The following is a 23,878-nucleotide window of genomic DNA, read 5'->3' as shown; positions in this document are numbered from 1 at the left end:
CCACCTAACAAAACTCCCAGGTGACTCACATGCACGTTAACGCTTGAGAAGCCCTGCCCTGTAACATATCTCTATGTATTAAAGACACTTTAAGTGTGAACCAATAGTAAGATGGTCACTAAGAACTTTCTAATAGGACACATAGGATTGTCCTCTGATCATTACATCATAAACTCACAAATGAACTGTGAGAGAGGACAAGCCACAAAATCTAGTCCTGTTTTAAAATGGTAGCAAGACTTTCAGGCCTGATATGGTTTGGCTGTGTCCCCACCCAAATCTCTCCTCGAATTGTAGCCCCCATAATTCCCACGTGTCATGGGAGGGACCCAGTGAGAGGTAATCAAATCATGGGGGGCCAGTCTTCCCCATGCTGTTCTCATGATAGTGAATAAATCTCATGAGATTTGATGGTTTTATAAAGAAGAGTTCCCCTGCATATGTTCTCTCTTGCCTGCTGCCATTGTAAGACGTGACTTTGCTCCTCATTCACCCTCTGCCATGATTGTGCGGCCTCCCAGCCAAGCAGAATTGTGAGCCAATTAAACTTCTTTCCTTTATAAATTACCCAGTTTCTGGTATGTCTTTATTAGCAGCATGAGAACAGACTAATATAAGGCCATAGAGAAACTTGACTAAAGTTTGTCCACCTGTAGATTCAATGGGGAAAAAGTTGGCAAAGCATAATAGCTTTTGAAAGTGCTTACTGTGGTTCAAATGTGTACCCTCCAAAATTCAGCTGCTGTTAATGTGATAGTATCAAGAGGTGGGGCCTTTAAGTGATAATTTTCCCATGAGGGCCCCTCCCTTGTGAATGGGATTAGGTGGTCTTATAAAAGGTCTTGACAGAGGGAGCTCCTCTCTTTTGGTCCTTTCTCCATGTGAGGACACAGTGTTCAAGGAGCCATCTTGGAAGTAGAGACTGAACCTTCACCAGTGAACCTGCTGGTGACTTGATCTTGGACTTCCCAGCCTCCAGAACTGTGATGAATACATTTTTGTTCTTTATCAATTACCAATCTCAGCAGCACTAAAACAGTGCTCATCTGCTGTTTCAACCAACAAACTATAAGTATTTCAGTTCCATTGGTAAGGCCATGAATATAGCAAGGTCTCTTAGTCGTTTGGCATTAAACATTCAAATTATATAATTTTATTCCAAACAGTAGGATTTTAATCTGGGTTCCCACAGAGGTCGGTCTGTGGGAAAAGAACATGCTGGAGATGCCACCTTGAGTGGTTCAGACTCCATTGCTGTAATTGTAGGAGTAGTTGTAATGGTAGAGATAGCGTTTATTTAGTACTTATATGATAGGTACTATGTTAAGTGCATCCTTTGAACAACATACAGTTTGTTCCTGTTTAAAAGATATTTGTATGAAGTTATTTCTTCTAAATGTCACTGGCGTGAAAAACAGGGTATATAGAGCTGGGTATCTACTGTTTCACTGCCTAATCCTGAATGGCCCTTTTTACTCCTCTACCTAACCAGCCCATGATTCATTTTCTTCTTGCTAGAAATAGAAGCAAAAAAAATTCATGTAATACTTTATAGTTTACCCAGCCCCTTCTCATATTATCTCACCTGACATCACTCAGTCCTTCCAGCAACTCCAAGAAGGTATTATCTCTATATTAAATATGATATATTAATATTAATATTAAATTATATTAACATTAAATATAATATACTAATACTAATATTATGTTAAGTTAAATTATATTAACATTAAATATACTATTGTATTAATATTAATATACTATTATGTTAATATTAAATATATCTATAGGATATAGAACATTATATTTACTATGATATTATATTTATATAGAGATGATAATAATGATGAGTCTCAGAAGTTTCCCAATATTATATGACTAAAACCTGAAGGAGCCAAGACTGTAATTTATTGTTTCTGACAATACAGCCATGCTTTTTATTACTCCATAATCTTTTTGTCTAAAAACTAGGTTGATAAGAGTTCAGAGGGAAGTTTTCAGCAGGTAAAGGATCTAAAATCTTTTATCAGTTATGATTAGCTTTGGCTACAAATGGCAAATAAAGTAAAATCTTCTTGAGCAAGATTATTTTTTCTTTCTTATGTATGGCTTACATTCTCAAGGTCCAGTATGGCTGCTAGAGCTTGGCCATTGCATCTGTATTCCAGGCAGCCAGAAGGAGAAATGGAAAAAGAATTATAGAAAAACAAAAAACAAAACTTTCCAACATAGCATACACCATTTCTACTTATATCCAATTAGCCAGATGTCAATCACATGGCCACATCTAGCTATAAGAAAGGTGGAGAAATTTTACTTTGGGCGACTATGTGTCCATTTAAAAATGGGATATTTTATACCTAAGGAAGAAGAAAAGAAAAAGAAGAAAAGCTGTTATTGGGTAACAGCTAGATGTATCCACTAGATGTTTAGCCAAAATGCCCAAAGTAGAACTATTTACAGTTCTGTACCTCCTTCTTTCCCACTGGCAGTTTCTCCTCAAATTTGCCAGTTTTCCAGTTTGAACTTAAATATACGTATATATTTAGAAGCTAAAACTTCATGTTTTCTTGTTTTCTTTTATATTCTATATTTTTACACTCATAATTTTATTGGTTTAGTATTTCTAAATTTAACCTAATTACACTCCAACTCTGTAAGAATAAACCTGGAAGGGCCTGGCATAATGGCTCACGCCTGTAATCCCAGCACTTTGGGAGGCCGAGGCGGGTGGATCACCTGAGCTCAAGAGTTGGAGACCAGCCTGGCCAACATGGCAAAACCCCATCTCTACTAAAAATGCAAAAATTAGCCAGGCGTGGTGGCACATGCCTGTAATCCCAGCTACTTGGGAGGCTGAGGCAGGAGAATCACTTGAACCCGGGAGGCGGAGGTTGCAGTGAGCTGAGATTGCACCACTGCACTCCAGCCTGGGCAACAGAGTAAGACTCTGTCTCAAAAATAAATAAATAAATAAAAATAAAGAAGAAACCTGGAAAAAAGGTTTTATAAATGACAAGATGTCTAAACAGGATTTTTAAAGCTCAGTGTTAGTAGGAGAAATATACTAGTGAATGCTTTACACATTGGAGAACTAGGAATTTGTGCCCTCATTTCCAGAATTTCACTTTTCACAAACTTCAGGAATATGAGGTTTTTTCCATTGTTATACAGCACCTACCTCCTTGCAACCATGTGCCAAGCATTATGCCAACTCATGGAAACAAACAGGAAGGAAGCATAGTGCCTGCCTGAGAGGCCCCACCACTGGAGTCTTGTGGGAGAGAAAAATGAAACCACAATCAGATAAATGATAACCGCAGACTAGTAAGCAAGCTAAAGCTGGTGTGCACCTCAGGAGAGCAAACTTTGCCCTGCCCTGAGGAGCCAGGGAGGCCTTCATGGAGCAGGCAGCAGAGGTTGAGAGCAGTATGGGCTATCACTTGTGGTCCATGCTAGTGATAAAGTCATACCAGTTAAAAGAATCAATAAAGGCAGAAGAGAATTCCAACAGCATTTGAAGATGCTTTGATTTGAAGATCACTGTTTATTTTAAATTGCTATAGTAACTGTCAGGGCTTAGCAAGTAAAAGGAACTAAAAATCGTTCTGGTAATAAAGTAATTTAGCAAACACTTACTGTACATGTGTACATGTATATACATACACACAAAGTTTTATATGAGACAAAGAGATGTAAGAATGTGGTCCCCAGGAATGTGTTTCACATTCCAGGAGCTCCAGATCCAGAAGAGGGTCAGGCAGTGCACAACCAACCTTGACATAGGCCTGCATGTGTAAGAAGTGCCACGTGAATGGTGTGGACAGTAAACATGGTGAGACTTCAGGGACAGAAGACACATGCCTCAGGACCAGGTGCCTAGCTAGAAAATGCCTTCTAGATGAGAACAAGGTTTATCAGGTGCCTAAAACAGTAGAATCGATAGGATTTGCTGAGTGTTGATGGTGAGGAAGACAGGAAATTTCAGAAGAAAGGAACATTTTATGCAAAGGTCCTGAACAGAAAAATGACACTATCAGTTATCTTAGAGGAACCTAGAAATTGATCAATTTAGTTGATGCAGAAGGCATGTATTGTTAAAGGATAATCTTCAAAAACAGGCAAAAATATGACTCACATAGAGATATAAAATGAACCTGTGTGAAACATTTTATTTAACTCGTTATTAGTGCGGGATGTTACAACCAGTTAAGAAATTGCAAAAAACAGACCCATTTATAAATCATCACTGAAATGAATGCAATCAGAGGCAAAACTGGCTTCCTTCATGTGGGGGAGGGAAGTCCACTGAACCTTCACTGGATAGTTTTTCGTGTCTATAGACAAGAATTATTTTGCATTGCTATCAGGTATCTACCGTTTATACAGTTTTAAAATAGCTCAAAGGCACTGACAGGTGTAGAGCCCCCATAGACTCAGAATCAGATAACCCCTTGAGAGGTATGCTCTAGTTTTCCATTATAAACAAACATTTCCTACAGTCTGGGGGAAGTTAAAAAAGAGATCAGCCAGCATAGGTAGGAAGGGATCAGATTGTGGAAGATCTTAATGCCTGTGGGATGGGGCTGTATGCATACTAGTATCAAGGTGTCAACTTGATGTTAACCCTAAGGAGACAATGGTCATGAAGGCAGTAATGGAGAGACCTAAGGCATTTGGGGAGCATGGCATTGATAAAGACTTGAAGCTAAAAGGGCCTAAACTAAAATGGAGGCAGTGAGACTATAAGAAAGGATGATTATAAGCAAAATTATATAAGAAGGATAAACATTGGTTGAGAGAAGGAGAAACAAAGTATAACTGTAGTTTTAAGCATGATTTGGAGTGATTTCCATTCAATTAAACAAACAATGAGTGCCCGACACATACTAGGATCTATGCGAGGTGCTGAAGTTACAAAAATGAGTAAGACAGAGCCCTGTCCTCCAGAGATTCTCAATCCCAGAAGGAAGACAGTTATCTACACAAATAAAGTGGCAATGTAAAGGCTATAATAGAGGTTGTATCAAGTGCTCTAGGAACTCAGATAAAGGAGCAGTTAATGATGCTAGGAAGGTACACAAGTGTGTATTACAAGAAGCAACCAAGGAGCAGTGACATTTAAAATAAGCCTTTTATCCAGATGAGCAAATTGGGCCAGGGTATGCCAGGCAGCAGGGGTCTCACAGACAAAGGAGAAGTTGAAGGTGAAAAGAGCAGAGTGCTGGGGATGAGGGTGGAAAGGTGGACTGAGCCTATTGCAGTGGGTGGTAGGAGCCATGCTGAGGGGTCTAGATTATTTTCTATGGGCTATGAGTTCTTCAAGCAGAGGAAACTATACTTGGGGGCAAAAGACAAGGGAAGGCTGTAAATCCGTTGTGCATACTGAGTTTTCAGGCAAGGTGGAATATCTTAAGAAAAATAACGGGTTCAGTTTATTATGTGGTCACTCAGCAAACACTGATAGAGACTAGAGCACATGAGTAAAGAATGTCATAAAGAGTTTAGTATCAGGACGTGGGATCTACAAAAGAATGGCTAGAAAAAGGGTAGTTTGAAAAGTGGGAGAAGGCTGGGAGATAGTGCTCTCTAGGGCAGGGATGGCCCATCACAGCAGCTGATGCAGGGAAATCACGGAAGATGCAGACCAGGAAGAACTGGAGGTTAGCAGCTAGGAGCTCACTCGAAGTGGCTTTGAGGAAGGCTTTTCCTGCAATGGCTATTCATGGACGTGTAGAGTGCATTTTCATAGTCGATGGACTAATGTTAAATACTTTGAAGCTTGCTTTCACAAGCTAAGTTATACTGGCTGATTATGATTGGTAGCACCTAAATAACAAAGCAGCGTGCTAGAACATAATCATGGTACCAGTGATGAGTTCCTTATCTGGCATCTGTGGAGAGCATCTATGAATTAAAGGCATGTGAGCTCACCATTTTACCTTCAAGTGGTTTTCTTCATTGTACAGACATCTTTTTACAATAAAAGTCCACAGCATTTTATTTCAGATTCTCCAAAGAAACAATAGCCAACAACAAAGAACTACTCATCCAACTGTGATGAGCGTGGACCTGGGTGGGTGATGATCAAATTAGCCCATTTTTAAAAGTGAAAAAGCAACCCTCCAGAATAACTCTTACCTGAGGGAGTTTGTGACCCTTACCTGTTGGAGACTGTATTAATGACAGCCACTAGATACAGTTACTCTCAGAAATGCAAATTCTGGCTAATGAATGAAGTCATAAACAAATATTCTTTCACATACCTTCCAGCTACATGCAAATGCTTACTTGTTGATTTGCTCTGCCCTTGGCTCTTAGACCTTTGCTTATGTAGTATTTAATGATGATATAAGCATACAGTGTGTTAAATAATACCAAAAATTGTATGCTGTACAAAGTTTTTCTGTTTGAAGTATTATTTCAACTTTTAAAACAGTCTCATGCAGTAAGTGGAAGTTATTTTCTCTTTGCGTAATAAAGTCTGATTACTCTGCAAAGGAGCATGTGTCAGAGCAATCAGAATTCAGATCCTTATTGTCACAGATGAATTGTCCTACTATGCTTTGGCATTTCATGAGGAACAGCATAGAAGATAAGAGAAAGTACAGGAAGCTAATTAAGACAGGGCAACATCATAGGATTCTGGGGAAGAAATCCTTTTCAGGAGAACCTGGTAAATACTGTCATTTGCTCAGGAGACTTCAAGGGAAATGATTGCAAAAAAGGCCATTGGTTGGCCATTGAATTGTCCCTGCTGATTTTTCAAATAAAGGTGCCAATAATGTGGCAAGAACAGAAATCAGATTTCAGGGATCAAGAAGAGAGTTGGGGCCAAATGCAGTGGCTCACTCCTATAATCCCAGCACTTTGGGAGGCTGAGGCAGGTGGCTCATTTGAGGTCAGAAGTTTGAGACCGGCCTGACCAACATGGTGAAACCCCATCTCTACTAAAAATACCAAAAAAAAAAAAAAAAATTAACTGGGTGTGGTGGTGCATGCCTTTAGTCCCACCTACTCGGGAGGCTGAGGCAGGAGAATCACTTGAACCCGGGAGGCAGAGGTCGCAGTGAGCCGAGATTGTGCTGCTGCACTCCAGCCTGGGCAACAGAGTGAGACTCCATCTCAAAAAAAGAAGAAGAAGAAGAAGAGAGTTGGCAGTGAAGCAGGAAGAGGAAGAAGAAGCATTGCATGGGTGACTGAGAATCTGTCAGGAAGAAGGACAGATAATTGAGAATTAGATGAGAAAGGGGAGAGCAGGATCATATGAGGGCTACATGTGTTTTACAGAACCCTCTTAATCCAGATGAAGTACAAGAGCTTCACACTGTGCCTTCTTGCAGAGGGTTGTGTCCATTTGTCACAACCCACTTATATTTGGACTCAACACTTTTCTCAGAGTGGTTGAGGATCCTGAGTCAATAATTGGTTTTATTCAATTGATTGATTCTGGTTCCAGAATAGTCATGAGTTACTATCCTCAGTGTCCCTTCTCATTGGCTTTGAAATGAGCTGTTGCCTGCAGCAAACTCAGGGAGCCAGATGTTTGCTACCTTTCTCTCAAGGGTCTAATGTAGGACAGACATTGCTCAGTGACCTCTAATGCAAGCATTTGCAAGGCGCCAGGCAAAAGGCTTTGTATTTACATCTGCTGGAGTCAGAAAAGAATGGGAACACAAACTAAGTTGCAACGGTTCTAATGAAGACCCTGGGAGTTTGTGCTTGGACATGGGATAGGTGGGGCTTTTCAGGTTCCCACAATATACTTAGAAAGTGACATTTCTTCAGCTCTGGTGAATAAAATTCTGACAGCAAATTCTGTTACTTATTCTGTTATTAACTTAGCCTGTGATCTCATCACAGTCATTTTTTGTCTTTTTTTTTTTTAATGCTCCTCTTTCTATATTTGGAAATGAAAGAAGGAGACACATTTTGGAAGGTTTATTATGTGCCACACATTTTATAACATCTCATTTGTCCTCATAAAATCCCAGTGAGGTTAAGTATTTAGTTCCATTTTACAGCTGAGAACACAAAGCGTCAGAGAAATGGTGGCATGCCAAGCTTATACAGCTATAAAAGGCAGAGTTGTAACTTGAACCCAAGACCATTTGATCATCCCATATATTAGAGAAACTATGAAAACATGGCACGTGAGGTGTCAGTCTCACATGTTGGGTTCTGAGAACATTAAGTTGTAACTATTTGCAATTGAATGTGACATATTCTTAACTAGTGTCATATCCGTGAATTGCAGATCATTTGCCCAAACATTCTAAGTAACTTCAGTTAAGGTTTTCTTCCAGATGTTATGTCTTATGTACTTTTGTGTACTTGTGTACTTACGTACTGTTTACTTTATTTCTTAATATGTTAAAATACTATCTGTAAACAGGAAACACATGGTTAAACATATTCACACCTCTATAACTGAGCTAAAATCACTTTCTACCATCTTGGTAGTAGTAATTTTCCGGAAAAGGAAGCAGATGAAGAGTGTAAGCAATTAAGAGTGAAAACAATTTAACTGGCATTGGATTTACATTAGTGTTAGTCAGCATTGCTTAAATTATTCTCTAGTGGAACACTGTGTTCTATGAAATGAACTAAGATGTTAAAATCAAATAATCTCTTCCTAACTTGAATGAAAAAAATATATTTAATGTATAGATTTTTATGATATTGTTTTTTCTACGAAACTGTTCTTAAATCTTTGTCATTACTCATCAAATACTATAATCTAGCAATAGTATGATATGTGATAAAGTATAAATAAATTGCATTTGAAATTAAGATATCAGCATTTTATGGTATTACACAGTGAGTATCATGGCCCTCAGAGTTGCTGACCACTTGAATTTGTTTGAGAAATTAGACCATCAGTGCAGTTACTTTAAAATTATTCATTAAATGTTCCATTTATGAGAAACCAGTCTTATTACTATAAAATATGGAATGACTCCACTGAGTAATTACTCAAACACTTATATGTAAAGTTTCCTTCTTTGCATTTAACAAGTATAATAAAATGCTTATGAAAAATCAGTGTCTTAGCTGCAGCATAACAGTCTCTTTTGGCCTATTTATACATAAACTGCCAAAGTAAACATTAAAACATTTACAAAGTACATTTAGTTTTCTTCTCTATCGCCCCAAAAAAGAAAACACAAGTATGAAATAGTTCTGTGATTCTGTGCACTTCATCTCCTCATGCGGCCCAGTACCTAGCTCACTAGCTCATCTATGGTGGAAGAATATGATCATTTAAATGCAACAAGAACATCTTTGTAAATGGGCCTGCCCTCTTTCATCAGGAGCACAGAGCTAGAATTCATCTTACCATTGGCTCTGCTTCCCGTAAATGAAGGAGTTGAGTAACTAAGAAGCCAGCTAGACCTTCCTCCCTTCCTGAGCTTTGAGGGCCAGGTCTTTGCAAATTCCACCCTTCCTTCCTGAAAGCCTGGGCTCAGAAGGGCAGTAACAGAAAGATGGAAAAACACACACATCCACCCCATGCTGACCTTTCATCCCTCCTAAGATGGTTTCAATGTTTTGCCATGGAAAGTATGCCCAGTAGATCTAATACCAAGAATGGATTCAGGGTGACTTTTTAATGGGGAGAAAAAAATATTTTAAGAAATTATTATAGATGAGGTTTGATGAACACTGTGGAAGTTCTCTATGGAGAATGGAGGTTCCACATACGTGAAGTAGCGGAACATTGCATGCATTGTCCAGAGATGTTTAGGAGTCAGACGTAAGTTTCAATCTCTTTTATGGGTCTGTAGTGAATATTGGAACTTATAAATATCCCACACAAGTGTTTTTTGAATAAACTTTTTATTTTGAAATAGTTTTGAATTTGCAGAAAAGTTGCAAAGATAATTCAGGCAGTTGCCAGTTTCCCCTACTGCTATAGCATCTTACACTGCCATGGTACTTTTGTCACAACTAAGAAACCAGCATAGGTACATTATTGTTTTATGTGTTGGGCTTTTTTAGCGGTTTACTATAAAGGACATTGCAAAGGATATAGATGAAGAGACGTGTAGGGCAAGCTGTTGGGGAAGGGATGCAGAGTTTCCATGCACATTATTGTTAACTAAACTCTGTACTGTGCTTTATTTGTATTTCCTTTCTTCTTCTCTGATATCTTTTTTCTGTTCCAAGATACCATTCAGCATACCACATGAACGTTTAGTCATCATGTCTCCTTAGATTCGGCAGATTTACATAAGTATTTTTAAATTATTGAAATATAACTGTAATGCTTTGAAATTTCATTACCTATGTAATAATTAAGATAGTCATCCTATAGTCAGAAACTCTGAATTCTGATCTCTTTTTCTTCTATAGGAGGAATGTCCTTCATTTCTCAATTCAAAACATTTTAGATGATGGTGACTTAGGAAAGTAAATATCCTTTCTCCTGTTGGGATAACTTTAGAGATAATTAGTGAATTACTACCTTGCCACGTCATGATTAGCTTCCTTCTGAAAAGTTACTGCTGTTACATTTATGACCGCAGCAGGAAAAATATGTCTTGGCTGTGGATTTCACTAGAGTCAGGGGAAGGGTGACTCTTTAAATAATTAGATTGCTCTTCAGTTTTAAAAAGTTTATGCTGACTAGGTTAACAGGGCAGGCTGAATGCAATAGCCTATTTATTTTTACCTTATATTAACTCATAACTAAAGATAATGTACAATTTTGTATGTGTACATATAACCATCATTATAGGAAAGAGAGCATGAAGTAGGCTATGAAGAGGTAGAATGTGAGAAAGAAAGCAATAAATATTTTGTTCCATCTTAAGGTTTCTTTTAAAGGTGACAGTGGAAAATCCTATTGACACAAAGCACTTTAGCTCCCTTTGCTGTCATTTCCTGCTTTATAAAAGGAAGTGAAGCCTGGCCTGCTTAACTGCAGAAATATTGTGAGTTAACTAAGGATTTCCATCTCTTCTGCCATCTCTGCCTCTCAGGCCGAGATCACAGAATGCCTGGAATCACTGCCGTCACCTCATGCAATTCAAGCATGTGTGTGAATTCGCCTCCACATCACCCCACTGTTTGGGGGATTCGACCTCCCCATACACAATTTGTCTGGGCTTATGTCCCTATTCAAAAATTTTTGGAGTCTTCTCATTTTCTAGAGAAGAAAAATTTTCAGCATTATGTTCCTTCACTCTGGCAAAATAAAGTCTTCATACCAGTCAGATATTTCTTCTTTGATTTCACTCAAAACCTTCGTCACATCAATTGTGATAATCATCAACAGTTACTTTGTAACTTCATTACTAAAGACTTTTTCTACCTTGAGTCTTTGCTTTTTTTTTCTTGAGTCTCATCTCAAATTTCTACCCTTTCTAAAATAGGCCCAGGTAAACTCTCATCTTCATTTCTCTTAAATTTCCAGCCTCCCTCTCCCTCTAGTGATCTGGCCTAAGAACCCCTGGTTTTCACATGCACTCTATACGTTAGTATGTTTGCTTCTGGTCCTGCTTTCTGCATATGTATACTTACATAGTATCTCTACCAAATTGGACTCATACCAATTAAATGATTCTTCATTTTTTTCATTTACCATATCATGAACATTTTCATGTCATATTTTTATATTTATATTAAAATATGATTTTAATGGTTTCATAAATAGTCCACACCAAATTTCACATCTTATTAAGCATTTACATGTAGTTGGACATTTATGTTGTTTCCATCCTTTTGCTGTAATAAATAATGCTGTCCTGCACCTTCTTGCTTATCTTTAATTATGGACTTGAGATAAATTCTAAGAGTGGCCTTCTTGAGAATGATTTTCATTAGGTTCTTGATATGTATTTCCAGATTACCTTCCAGAGATGTTATGACTATTTTTTTTCTATCAGCAGTATATGAACATGTCCACTTTATCACTGCTCATCAACTCTGGGTGTTATAATTTGCATATACAGTTTGTTAATTAGCTAGTTAAAACCTATTTCATTGTAGTTTTACATATTCTGGAGACAAGGCCTTAGTCAGATGTGTGTTTCGCAAATATTTGCTCCCACTCTGTGGTTTGTGCCTTATCACGTTCTTAACTGTATTCTTCTAAAAGCAGAAGCTTTTGGTTTTGATGAGTTTCATTATATCAAATTTTATCATGGACTTTGCTTATGGGGCCGTACCTAAGAAATCCTTGCCTAATCCAAAGTCACAAAGGTTTTATCCTATGTTTTCTTGGAGTTTTATATTTTTAGGTTTTATACTTAAATTTATGAGGCATTTTGTGGAAACTTTTGCATAGGGTAATGAGATATGGATTGAAGTGGTTTTCTTTATAGTAATCAGTTAAAAAATCAGGACTCTTTCCAGATAAGGAAATTAGAATAACAATTCTACCAAAGGCACATTTGTTCTTTAAAGAAAAAGGGAGAACTTTGTCTTTAATGTAATAGGGGGTAAATTATTGCTGTCCATTTATATTTTGAGTCTAATTTGGGGCATACTTCAAATTAATGAATAATTATTGTCCGAAACCATACATTATTATTACCACTTAGGTTGTTTGGTGATGGGGGTAGATTTGTTTATATCACATAAATTATTAATGTAATTGTATTAATATATTTATACAACAAACATTTTTAGGACGGAAGAAGCATTCATCTACTTTAGGCAGATGAATGTGGGAACATAATATCTTTGCAGTTCCATGAATAACCTGTATGCAATTAACATCTGATTTCTAAAATGAAAGAGAGTCAAAGTAATTAACTTTCTCAAACTACAAAATTATTCTTATATGAGGAACATTTGTCACCATTAAGAGACAGGCTCTTGGGAATGTACTAATAAAGATTATGAAAGAAAGGACTATGATACGGAAGCAAATATTTTAGTGAGTAATGCTTGGGGTTACTTGTGAAATAAAAAGTTTCTCAGTAATTGGCAGTGCTATTAGTGTTCTAATCACCTGCATTTTCCTCCATAGGTCATCAGCTCAATGAGCTCCCTTTCTGAGTACTGCCTGCCTTCCATTCTACGTACATTATTTGACTGGTATAAAAGGCAAAATGGCATTGAGGATGAATCACATGAATACAGACCAAGAACAAGCAATAAATCAAAAAGGTACATTTATTTCGTGTAAGGATCATGGTTTTATTTTGTTTTATTTTCAAGAAACATAAATCAAAATTAGAGTTACAAGGCAATTGAGTCTTCCTGACTCTTCGCAAGGATGCGTAGCAGGTGCTGCATCCTTGTGTCCGTAGCAGGTAACCCATTTGGAGCACCGAGTCACTGCCAGCCATCACGGGTTGAAAATTCATACACAACCTTGTTTCAACTTTGGTGGAGACAGGTGTGAAGGGCCGCAAGTCACTTTCTTGCCAGCTTCTTTCCTCTGCCCTCTGCCACTGAGTCTACACCCAAAGCAGAATGCTGACTGCAGGCCCTGCGTGACATTCCAAGATATTTTAGTCCTCGTTCCAGTAACCTTGAGTGCTCAGTGTACTGTAGTGGGAAGGACGCTGGACTGGACGTTAGTGGTAGTCCTGGCGCTGCCACTATTTAGCCATGTGACTTTGGGCAGCTCCCCGCCTCTGTGTACCTCAGGCTCCTTGTGAGCAAAACAAGGAAGTCAGGTGACACCAACTCCAACTCCTCCTTCCAGCTGAGTATTTTGTTTATTTATTCTCTGTTCCCTTCTTCTTGTGGGTTTGAAAAATGGAACTTGCTGCTCCAGGAGCATATCAGCATCTGTAAAACTTAAGATTCTCATTAATGTGTGTCCCCCCCAAATTTTAGGTAAGCACATATAATTTCATATGTTTAGTCAACCTATAGCAAGGCAGTGAATATAAGCAAGATTAATACACTTACTTTAAAAAAAAAAAAGATTATTTTAAACAGTAGTTAGATTTCTCCACATGAACAGATTATTCCGATTAAAAAAATACTTTTAAAGTCAGTAAACTGAAATTAGTCCATCAGAAAATCAGACATTAACTATTTTTTGTGAATGATTTATTTCTGTCATTTTCTTGAAAGTCCTAATACTGTTTCAAAAGACTTCTTTTGAAATTGAAGAATTGTAATATTACCATGTTATACTTCAACCAAATTTGTAATCTGCTTTTATAATGTGCTTGAATTTATGCAAGATTTAATCATATAATTTTGTTTGGGAGAGAGATTAATAACTTTTTCATGTTGAATTTTTTTTTTAGTGAAGGAAATTTTTAGAATTTTAACTCAGATGCCATAAAATTCACCCTTTTAAAGTATATAATTCAATGTTTTTAGTATATTTACAGGGTTGTACAACTATTACCACTCTAATTTCAGAACATTTTTATCACCCTCAAATCCTGTACCCATTAGCAGCCTCTCCTCATGAATATTTTTAATTTATCAAGTTTTAAAAATAGAATTTAAATTGTTTATCTGAAAAATGGTTCAGACCATGTGATGAAGAAATTAAAGGGATCATTTTATTATTTTGTCCATATTACACGTTGACTTATGAACAGATATTAAACCTTCCCTGGGCAGGGAGTGGGACAGTTTTTAGTGAGTTGAATTGAGTTTTAGTTTTGTTCCTCTGTTTTGTCAAAATTTAGTTGCTGATAAATAGAAGAGGCATAATTTTATGCCAGACTGTTCCACACCAGAGTCAGTGCTCTAAAGGAGCCCAGCAGTAATTTCATCTGTCTTTGTTCAATTCCAAATGAGCCCTCAATCAGTGTGTTAGTCAAGCAGAAAACGGGGTAGAGGGACTGCCTTGCTGTTCTTCTGACAGTGCTGATTCTGCTTCTAACTTTTTTAAACATTTATTTATTTTTCCATACGTTATTGGGGTACAGGTGGTATTTGATTACATGAGTAGGTTCTTTAGTGGTTATTTGTGAGATTTTGGTGCACCCATCACCCAAGCAGTATACACTATACCATATTTGTAGTCTTTTATCCCTCGCCCCACTCCCACTCTTCCCCACAAGTCCCCGAAGTCCATTGTATCATTCTTTTTTGTTTGTTTGTTTGAGACGGAGTCTCACTCTGTCGCCCAGGCTGGAGTGCAATGGCGTGATCTCAGCTCACTGCAACCTCCACCTCCCAGGTTCAAGTGATTTTCCTGCCTCAGCCTCCCAAGTAGCTGGGACTACAGGCATGCGCCACTGTGCCTGGCTAATTTTTGTATTTTTAGTAGAGACAGGGTTTCGCTATGTTGGCCAGGCTGGTTTTGAACTCATGACCTCATGATCCGCCCACCTTGGCCTCCCAAAGTGCTGGGATTACAGGCGTGAGCCACCATGCCCAGGCCCCATTGTATCATTCTGATGCCTTTGCATACTCGTAGCTTAGCTCCCACATATCAATAGAATGTTTGGTTTTCCATTCCTGAGTTACTTAACTTAGAATAATAGTCTCCCGTCTCATCCAGGTCACTGCAAATGCTGTTAATTCATTCCTTTTTATGGCTGCATAGTATTCAGTCATATATATATATACACCACAGTTTCTTTATCCACTCATTGATTGATGGGCATTTAGGTTGGTTTATGATTTTACTATCATGATTTGTACCACTATAAACATGCATGTGCAAGTATCTTTTTCAAATAATGACTTCTTTTCCTCTGGGTAGATATCCAGTAGTAGGATTGCTGGATCAAATGGTAGTTCTACTTTTAGTTCTTTATGGAATCTCCACACTGTTTTCCATAGCAGCTATACTAGTTTATATTCCCACCAGCACTGCAGAAGTGTTCCCTGTTCACTGCATCCACGCCAACATCTACTGTTTTTTTTGTTGTTGTTGTTTTGGTTTTTTTAATGGCCGTTCTTGCAGGAGTAAGTTGGTATCACATTGTGGTTTTGATTTGCATTTCCCTGATCATTAGTCATGTTGAGCATTTTTTCATATATTTGTTGGCCATTTGTATGTCTTCTTCTGAGAATTGTCTACTCATGACCTTAGCCCACTTTTTGGTGGGGTAGTTTTTTTCTTACTGATTTGTTGGCATTCATTTTAGATTCTAGATATTAGTCCTTTGTCAGATGTATAGATTGTGAAGATTTTCTCCCACTCTGTGGGTTGTCTGTTTACTCTGCTGACTGTTCCTTTTGCCGTGCAAAAGCTCTTTAGTTTAATTAGGTCCCAGCTATTTATCTTTGTTTTTATTGCATTTGCTTTTGGGTTTTGGGTCATGAAATCCTTGCCTATGTCAATGTCTAGAAGGGTTTTTCCAGTGTTATCTTCTAGAATTGTTATAGTTTCAGGTCTTAGGTTTAAGTCCTTAATCCATCTTGAGTTGATTTTTGTATAAGGCGAGAGATGAAGATCTAGTTTCATTCTCCTACATATGGCTAGCCAATTATCCCAGCACCATTTGTTGAAAAGGGTGCCCTCTCCCTACTTTGTGTTTCTGTATGTTTTTTCAAAGATCAGTTAGCTGTAAACACCACATAAACAGAATTAAAAACAAAAATCACATGATCATCTCAATAGATGCAGAAAAAGCATTAGACAGGCTGGGCGCAGTGGCTCATGCTTGTAATCCCAGCACTTTGGGAGGCCAAGGCGGGCGGATCATGAGGTCAGAAGATTGAGACCATCCTGGCTAACACAGTGAAACCCCGTCTCTACTAAAAATACAAAAAATTAGCCGGGCGTGGTTGCAGGTGCCTGTAGTCCCAGCTACTCGGGAGGCTGAGGCGGGAGAATGGTGTGAACCTGGGAGGCAGAGCTTTCAGTGAGCCAAGATGGTGCCACTGCACTCCAGCCTGGGCAACAGAGCGAGACTCCGCCTCAGAAAAAAAAAAAAGAAAAAAAAAATTAGACAAAATCCAGCATCCCTTTATGATTAAAACTCTCAGCAAAATTGGCATACAAGGGACATACCTTAATGTAATAAAATCCATCTACGACAAACCCACAGCCAACATAATACTGGATGGGGAAAAGTTGAAAGCATTCCCTCTGAGAACTGGAACAAGACAAAGATACCCACTCTCAGCACTCTTCTTTAACATAGTACTAGAAGGCCTAGCCAAAGCAATCAGACAAGAGAAAGAAATAAAGGGCATCCATATAAGTAAAGAGGAAGTCACACTGTCACTGTTTGCTGACAATATGATCATTTCCCTTGAAAACCCTAAGGACTCCTCCAGAAAGCTCTTAGAACTGATAAAAGAATTCAGCAAAGTTTCCAGATACAAGATTAATGTACACAAATCAGTAGCTTTTCTACACACTAACAGCGACTAAGCAGAGAATCAAATCAAGAACTCAACCCATTTTACAATAGCTGCAAAAAATAAAATAAAATACTTAGGAATATACCTAACCAAGGAGTCGAAAGACCTCTACAAGGAAAACTACAAAACACTGCTGAAAGAAATCATAGACAACACATACAAATGGAAACATATCCCATGCTCAAGGATAGGTAGAATCAATATTGTGAAAATGGCCATATTGCCAAAAGCAATCTACTAATTCAATGCAATCCCCATCAAAATACCACCATCATTCTTCACAGAATTAGAAAAAACAATTCTAAAATTCATATGGAACCAAAAAAGAGCCCGCATAGCCAAAGCAAGACTAAGCAAAAAGAACAAATCTGGAGGCATCACACTACCTGATTTCAAATTATACTATAAGGCCGTAGTCACCACAACAGCGTGCTTCTAACTTTTAAATGAGCACAAATGACTGCTTTGCTTCTCCTACCTCTTCTTCCTTCTGCCTTTTACTATTCTCTCTCACCACCCCTTCACTTCTTCATTCCTCCTGTCACTAAGTCTCAAGTGGCAAAAATGTAAGAGAAAAGGGACAGGGAAAGAAAAGAAAAGTAATGCCGATCCTCTTCACCCCTGCAGTCCTGCTCAAATTGGTGATCATATTATTTCCTTCTTGTTTCCTTACATTGTTTAGCTCCTTTCACGAGATCTTTCAATGTCCACCTCTGGTATGGTAGCCTATCTCAAGTTGTTATCACATTTTATAGATGGTAGAATTGCAGAGTTGAAAGCTACCTTAGAAAAGACCACAAGGTGAGGTGATAGACTCACAAATAGCTACTCAAGTTAACATCATTGAAAATTTTAAATTTGAAGTCAAATATTCCGACTTCAAATTCAATGTTTGTCCACTGCAGCACACAGAGAATAGAAAGAGCATTAGCATGTGTTGTTGTTGTTGTTGTTGTTGTTGTTGTTGTTGTTGTTGTTGTTTTGAGATGGAGTCTCGCTCTGTCTCCAAGGCTGGAGTGCAGGGGCATGATCTTAGCTCACTGCAACCTCTGCCTCCCGGGTTCAGACGATTCTCCTGCTTCAGCCTCTCAAGTAGCTGGGATTACAGGCATGGGCTACCACGCCACCTGGCTAATTTTTGTATTTTTAGTAGGGACAGGGTTTCACCATGTGGGCCAAGCTGTTCTCAAACTCCTGACCTCAAGTAATCTGCCCGCCTTGGCCTCCCAAAGTGCTGGGATTACAGGCGTGAGCCACTCCGCCCGGCCAACATTAGCACGTATCTACCAGTGCAATTATATAATTTAAAAAATGGGTTTTGCAGTCTATTAGGGAGGAGTCCTAGATTTTCGATGAATTATATTACTCTGAGAATACCTTCAGTGTGCTTTAATGTAAATATTTTAAATTTTACAGCGATGAACAACAGCGAGATTATTTAATGGAAAGACGGGACCTCGCCATTGATTTTATTTTTTCTTTAGTATTAATAGAAGTTTTGAAACAGGTAGGTGATTAATTTATTGTTACTTTTAGATAATATTTATTGATCTGAAAACTACTTAGGTTGTAAAAGTCTAAGTTTTTAAAATTATTTATGAATTCCAAATACTGGGTTATATGAATTGTTTATTGATTGCTATTGATTGTCATATATAGTTATTGGAAGTACTGTACTGATTTGTTCTTTAATATTCCATTGTGAGTTAAGAACCACCTTTTTTTTTTCAGATTCCACTTCATCCTGTAATAGACAGTTTAATACATGATGTTATTAACCTGGCTTTCAAGCACTTTAAATACAAAGAAGGGTAAGGTGATTTCTCGCCTTAGAATGTTGAAGTTGGTGTTTAAAACTAAATCAGTGGTTTGCTTTTTTCAGATGACCAGGGATCCCTAACTTGTCTAATTATACCCTACTTAGGTACCTTGGTCCCAATACTGGCAATATGCATATTGTGGCAGACCTGTATGCAGAAGTCATTGGAGTGTTGGCACAAGCCAAGTAAGTGAATGCCAGAACCCTTTACCATGAGAACGTGCGTGCTTTCACTGTCCTCCCAGCCCTAATTTAGGGAAGTTGGCGTTGAGCTTACAAGGAACTAGGTAGGGCTCTTTGCCATGTGTACACCATCTCTGAAACTGAATAGAAAGCTCTTCCAAGACAGGTATCAGTTATCTTTTTTACTTGGCACTTGGGCCAGATCCTACCCAGAGTCCATGGGTTTCAGACTGTTGCATCAAAGAAATGGGGTGACCAGATTACATTTCTCTCTGCCTAAATATTCCAAGGAAGTTTATCACTTTTGAAAGTTCTGTTTTCTCTAGCCCATGAGTGAGTGGTTACAATATATCATCTATCAGTGGGAAAATTCCATTCTAGAATGTCCCCTTTACTATAGACCTTACTTAATTCAGCTGAGCTAAAAATGTCCCAGACTCTGTCATGGAAACAAGTCAGGGGGGAAATTCTCATTGCTAAATTTATCTGGCCCCATAGCATTACTTAGCAGGCAAGAAGAAAATTGCGTTAGACTATTAGCAACAATATACCTCTTCCAAAAGTGATGTCACACCCTACTTACCCGGCTTCATTTTGTCCAACCCTGAGGCAAATCAGGCAAGATCCCGAATGCCTAAGTTAGGCAAAATGAACCAGAGACATAATGTGAATTCATGCCAGGAGGCCAGCTTAAAGCAACAGTGATGCTCCAATCCTTGTGAAATGCAATCCTTCCTCAGAAAGAGATTTTTATCTTCAAGGGATTGAATTTCGTAATGTAGTAGCATGGAAATTACACAATTTATCAAAAAAACAAAAATTTTAAAAAGCACTTAGCAATCTTACCTAGCCAAAACATAGACAAGAACACAGGAAATAGACCCCGTTAACTCCTTGGCATAATTATTTATTCTAATCCAGTTTATCTACTCATCCTGACTATATATTTTTTAAATATATAACACATCAGTGTTCGAAGGAGGAACAGGAACTTCCAGAGGATGATACATAGATGCCATTGAGAAATAAAGCTCAATGGCTGGTGGCAACAGAAAGGAAAGAAACTGGCCAAAGCATACATAAGAATTAAACAATAGAGCTATCTGGGCCATTTTGCATGAGGCTATATTGTAGTTTTATAGCCTATTAAAATAATTGTGGTTCATGAATCATTAAGAAAAAAAGTGTAATGCATTTTGGAGATATTTCCATTGCAATTGAGTAATGAAAGCACTAGCATTTTCAATGGACAAGCTGTAGTTATCCAGCAAATCATGTGTATCTACCTCATTTCTAGAAAAGATTGGGAACAATGAGGTATTAACATGTATATTTGCTGATTTGTCAAACCCTGAAAATCTCAACATAAATTTTCAGCTGTCATTTGGAAACTTTAGTATGCCAAAAATGACTTTGTGTTTTCCTTAGTTTTTGTGAATTATGCATGACAATAATATTGGTTACTGTCAAATGACCTTCCTTAGCTCTGTGATTCTGAGTTGGTTGTGAATAAGTTGAGAAACACTGTCATAACTAAGCAATATTCTAAGCTTGTAGGAATTTCCTTTTTAGGTAAGATTTATGGTCCACCAAGCCAGTGTTTGCTTGCCAATGGTGGCTTTTTTATTTTCATGATGTCAGTATTTGTCCCTATTCTGCAGTAGTAGGGTGTAAGAAATGCCTCCATTTGGACAGTGCTCCAGTACTTTCCAGTCTCTAGTGAACCGTTTCGCCAGTCTGCTCTTGTAGTAAACGCAGACTCCAATAGCCCTTGATGTGCTCTCAACTAGTCAATGTGTAGTTAACCTTGATGGATAGATGGTATAAACTTAAACTAGTATCATACCATGAATTATGACATTACTTCTTTCTCATAAGTACACCAGGACCATTACTTTATTGTTACCTTAGAAAAGTACTGTTTCCTTCATTCTCAGGGTGGGAGAAAGAATGTATGCTTATCTGGTATAGTGTGATTGTCTTTTTTAAAAAAAGTTGAGTAATGAAATAATTCTAATTTTAGATTATATATCTCATTCCCAATGATAATGCTTATTAAATATTTTCCTGATTATGACTTTAGCTATTAGTACTTACTTTGGAATTTGAGTTTTAGCAGAATCACTATTTTTAGTCTTACTAGTGATGATGCTGTTTAGTTCCTGTCATTTAGGGAAAAAAATTTTGATAATAAGTGTTATTCACACATAATATTGACTTTTTGAAAGTCAGTTAAAACAAATTTAAGTACTTTGGCCAAAATCTGGTAGATTCATTTAAATAGTAATAATACTTCATTTAAGAATCATAGATTTTTAAACTACTGTCTCTTTATGTGATATTATCTTTATATGTTCATTTACTCATTTTTGTAATATGTACTATACATTTTAAAGCAGAAGTTTATATTCATGTGAATTTTATAGTATACCAAAGACTAAGTAATCACTGAGTTACAGTATTTATTAAATAAAATACTAAACAGGAAATACTAAAGGAAAGGTCATTGAAATTTTTTTTTCTTAAAGTCATTTTAAGAGAAAATAGATTTTAAATGCAAATAGATTTGTGGATTGCTTTTGTGCTAAGTAACACGTTTATATCATTTGGGACTTTTAAAAATAAAAGTCTGGGTGTGGTGGCTCACACCTGTAATTCCAGCACTTTGGGAGGTCAAGGTGAGTGGATCACAAGGTCAGGAGATCAAGACCATCCTGGCTAACACGTTGAAACCCCGTCTCTACTAAAAATACAAAAAATATTAGCTGGAAGTGGTGGCACGCACCTGTAGTCCCAGCTACTCAGGAGACTGAGGCAGGAGAATCACTTGAACCTGGGAGGTGGAGGTTGTAGTGAGCCGTGATCGTGCCACTACACTCCAGCCTGGGTGACAGAGCAAGACTCCATCTCAAAAAAAAAAAAAAAGTAAAAGATAGACTTATTTATTTTTAAATGAGAAATAAACTTTTAGCCACTAACTCATGAGAATATTGAAATAGTGAATTATGCAAATAAGTTACCTTTTTCTGTCTCTCCTTGTTTTAGTCATGGATTCAAACTGGAAAACAAACTTTCCTTAGTATCATGTCATCTTTAAAACTATATAACTCTAACTATAATATTTTTCTCTCTAAACTCATACATTTAAAAATTAAAACCATAGTTATTTTGGTATCTGGAAATAATTTGAAAAGAAATACAGTTTTTTAAAATTCAGTTTGGGGTTACTGTATTTTTATAATCTTGATTTAAAGTATCACTTCCATTGCTTGACAGGCATGGTCATTTCTGCTTCCTACCTTTTATCCATCTCTACCGAATGTCCTCTGCTCACCTCTACCCCAACTCAAATCTCCTCTGAAATCCTCTCTAATTAATTACGCAGATGAGAAGAGCCCCTTCATTCTCTGATGCCCTGAAGCCACTATTTAATAGTGAATAGTGATTGACTGTTCACCAAATAGTCAGTGTGAAATATGAGAAAGTGAAGGAACCTGGTGCATCTGACCTCCCTGAAGATCAGAAAGGTCTGGACAGTGTCCAGCAGGTGCTAACACATAGTAGGCCCCCGGTAAATTATTAGTATTGTGATTCACATGGCTCATGGTCAGTGCTACCTTGTCTTATCTTCCTAATTAAACTATAAACTATTCTAGAGAGGGCAGAGACTACATGTCACCGTTACCACTGTCTAAGACAGCTGCGTTGTAATGGAAATTCCTGGAATTTGTATCAGAAGCCCTGGGTTTGAGTCTCTTCTTTGCCACTGTGGTCTTCCAATCTGTTTCTTTATTTGTTAATTGGAAATGCATTCACTGCCTAATTCACAGGATTGTTAAGGATCAAAATGTGAAATGGTATAATCACTTAAAATGTAAAACCACTTACAGATATACCTTGTTATTGTTATTCTTAGTCTACACCAGTGTTTCTCAAACTTTTTCACATCAGAAACACCTCTAGAGCTTATTAAACACAAATTATTATTCATCCCCAGAATTACTGATTCAGTAGGTATATTATTCTGCTCAAGCTGCCATAACAAAATACTGCAGACTAATTGGCTTAAACAACAGAAATTTATTTCCCACAGTTCTGGAGTTGAAGTCCAAGCTCAAGGTGTTAGCAGGGCTGATTCCTTCTGAGGCCTCTCTCCTTGGCTTGTATGTGGCCATTTTCTCCCTGTGTCTTCATATGGTCTTCTCTGTGTGTGTGTCTCTGTAATCATCTCCCAGTTATGTTGGCGTCCTTATAAGAAGGGGAGACGAGTACAGAGACACACACAGAGATATAACTTCATTTTAACCTAATAACTTAGCTGGAGAGGTTACATGTTGTCCATTTTATGATAATAACTTTAAGTTAATTACCTTTTTATAAGCCGTATGCCCAAATACAGTCACATTCCAATCTCAGAAGGTTCAGGCTTCAACATGTGAATTTGAGGGGCACACAATTCAGCCCTAACAGTAGGTCTGTGGTAGGACCAGAAAATGTGCTGATATCAAATAGATTTTTGTAAATTTAATAAAGTTTCTATTTTAATTTTTGCTAACTTCCTAATCTGAAAAATTAATATACCATTTTGCAGTTAATCTCCATGAAATTTTACTTATAAAGTAAACA

General features: G+C 37.6%; 1 protein-coding gene across 3 annotated transcripts in view; it reads left to right on the top strand.

Annotated features, from left to right (window-relative positions):
- FRY (FRY microtubule binding protein) overlaps nucleotides 1-23,878 on the top strand; it is a 461,448-nt gene that overhangs the window by 259,797 nt on the left and 177,773 nt on the right. For all 3 annotated transcript variants that reach the window (XM_032150526.2, XM_058437701.1, XM_058437702.1), the window contains 4 exons: nucleotides 12,980-13,119; nucleotides 18,667-18,757; nucleotides 18,982-19,061; nucleotides 19,175-19,255. In XM_032150526.2, the coding sequence (XP_032006417.1) occupies nucleotides 12,980-13,119; nucleotides 18,667-18,757; nucleotides 18,982-19,061; nucleotides 19,175-19,255 (392 nt within the window). The remainder of the gene's footprint in view (nucleotides 1-12,979; nucleotides 13,120-18,666; nucleotides 18,758-18,981; nucleotides 19,062-19,174; nucleotides 19,256-23,878) is intronic.

The sequence above is a fragment of the Hylobates moloch genome, unplaced genomic scaffold, assembly GCF_009828535.3.
Source record: "Hylobates moloch isolate HMO894 unplaced genomic scaffold, HMol_V3 SCAFFOLD_4, whole genome shotgun sequence".
Taxonomy (NCBI): Eukaryota; Metazoa; Chordata; class Mammalia; order Primates; family Hylobatidae; genus Hylobates; species Hylobates moloch.
This window is presented reverse-complemented; position numbering and strand designations above follow the sequence as displayed.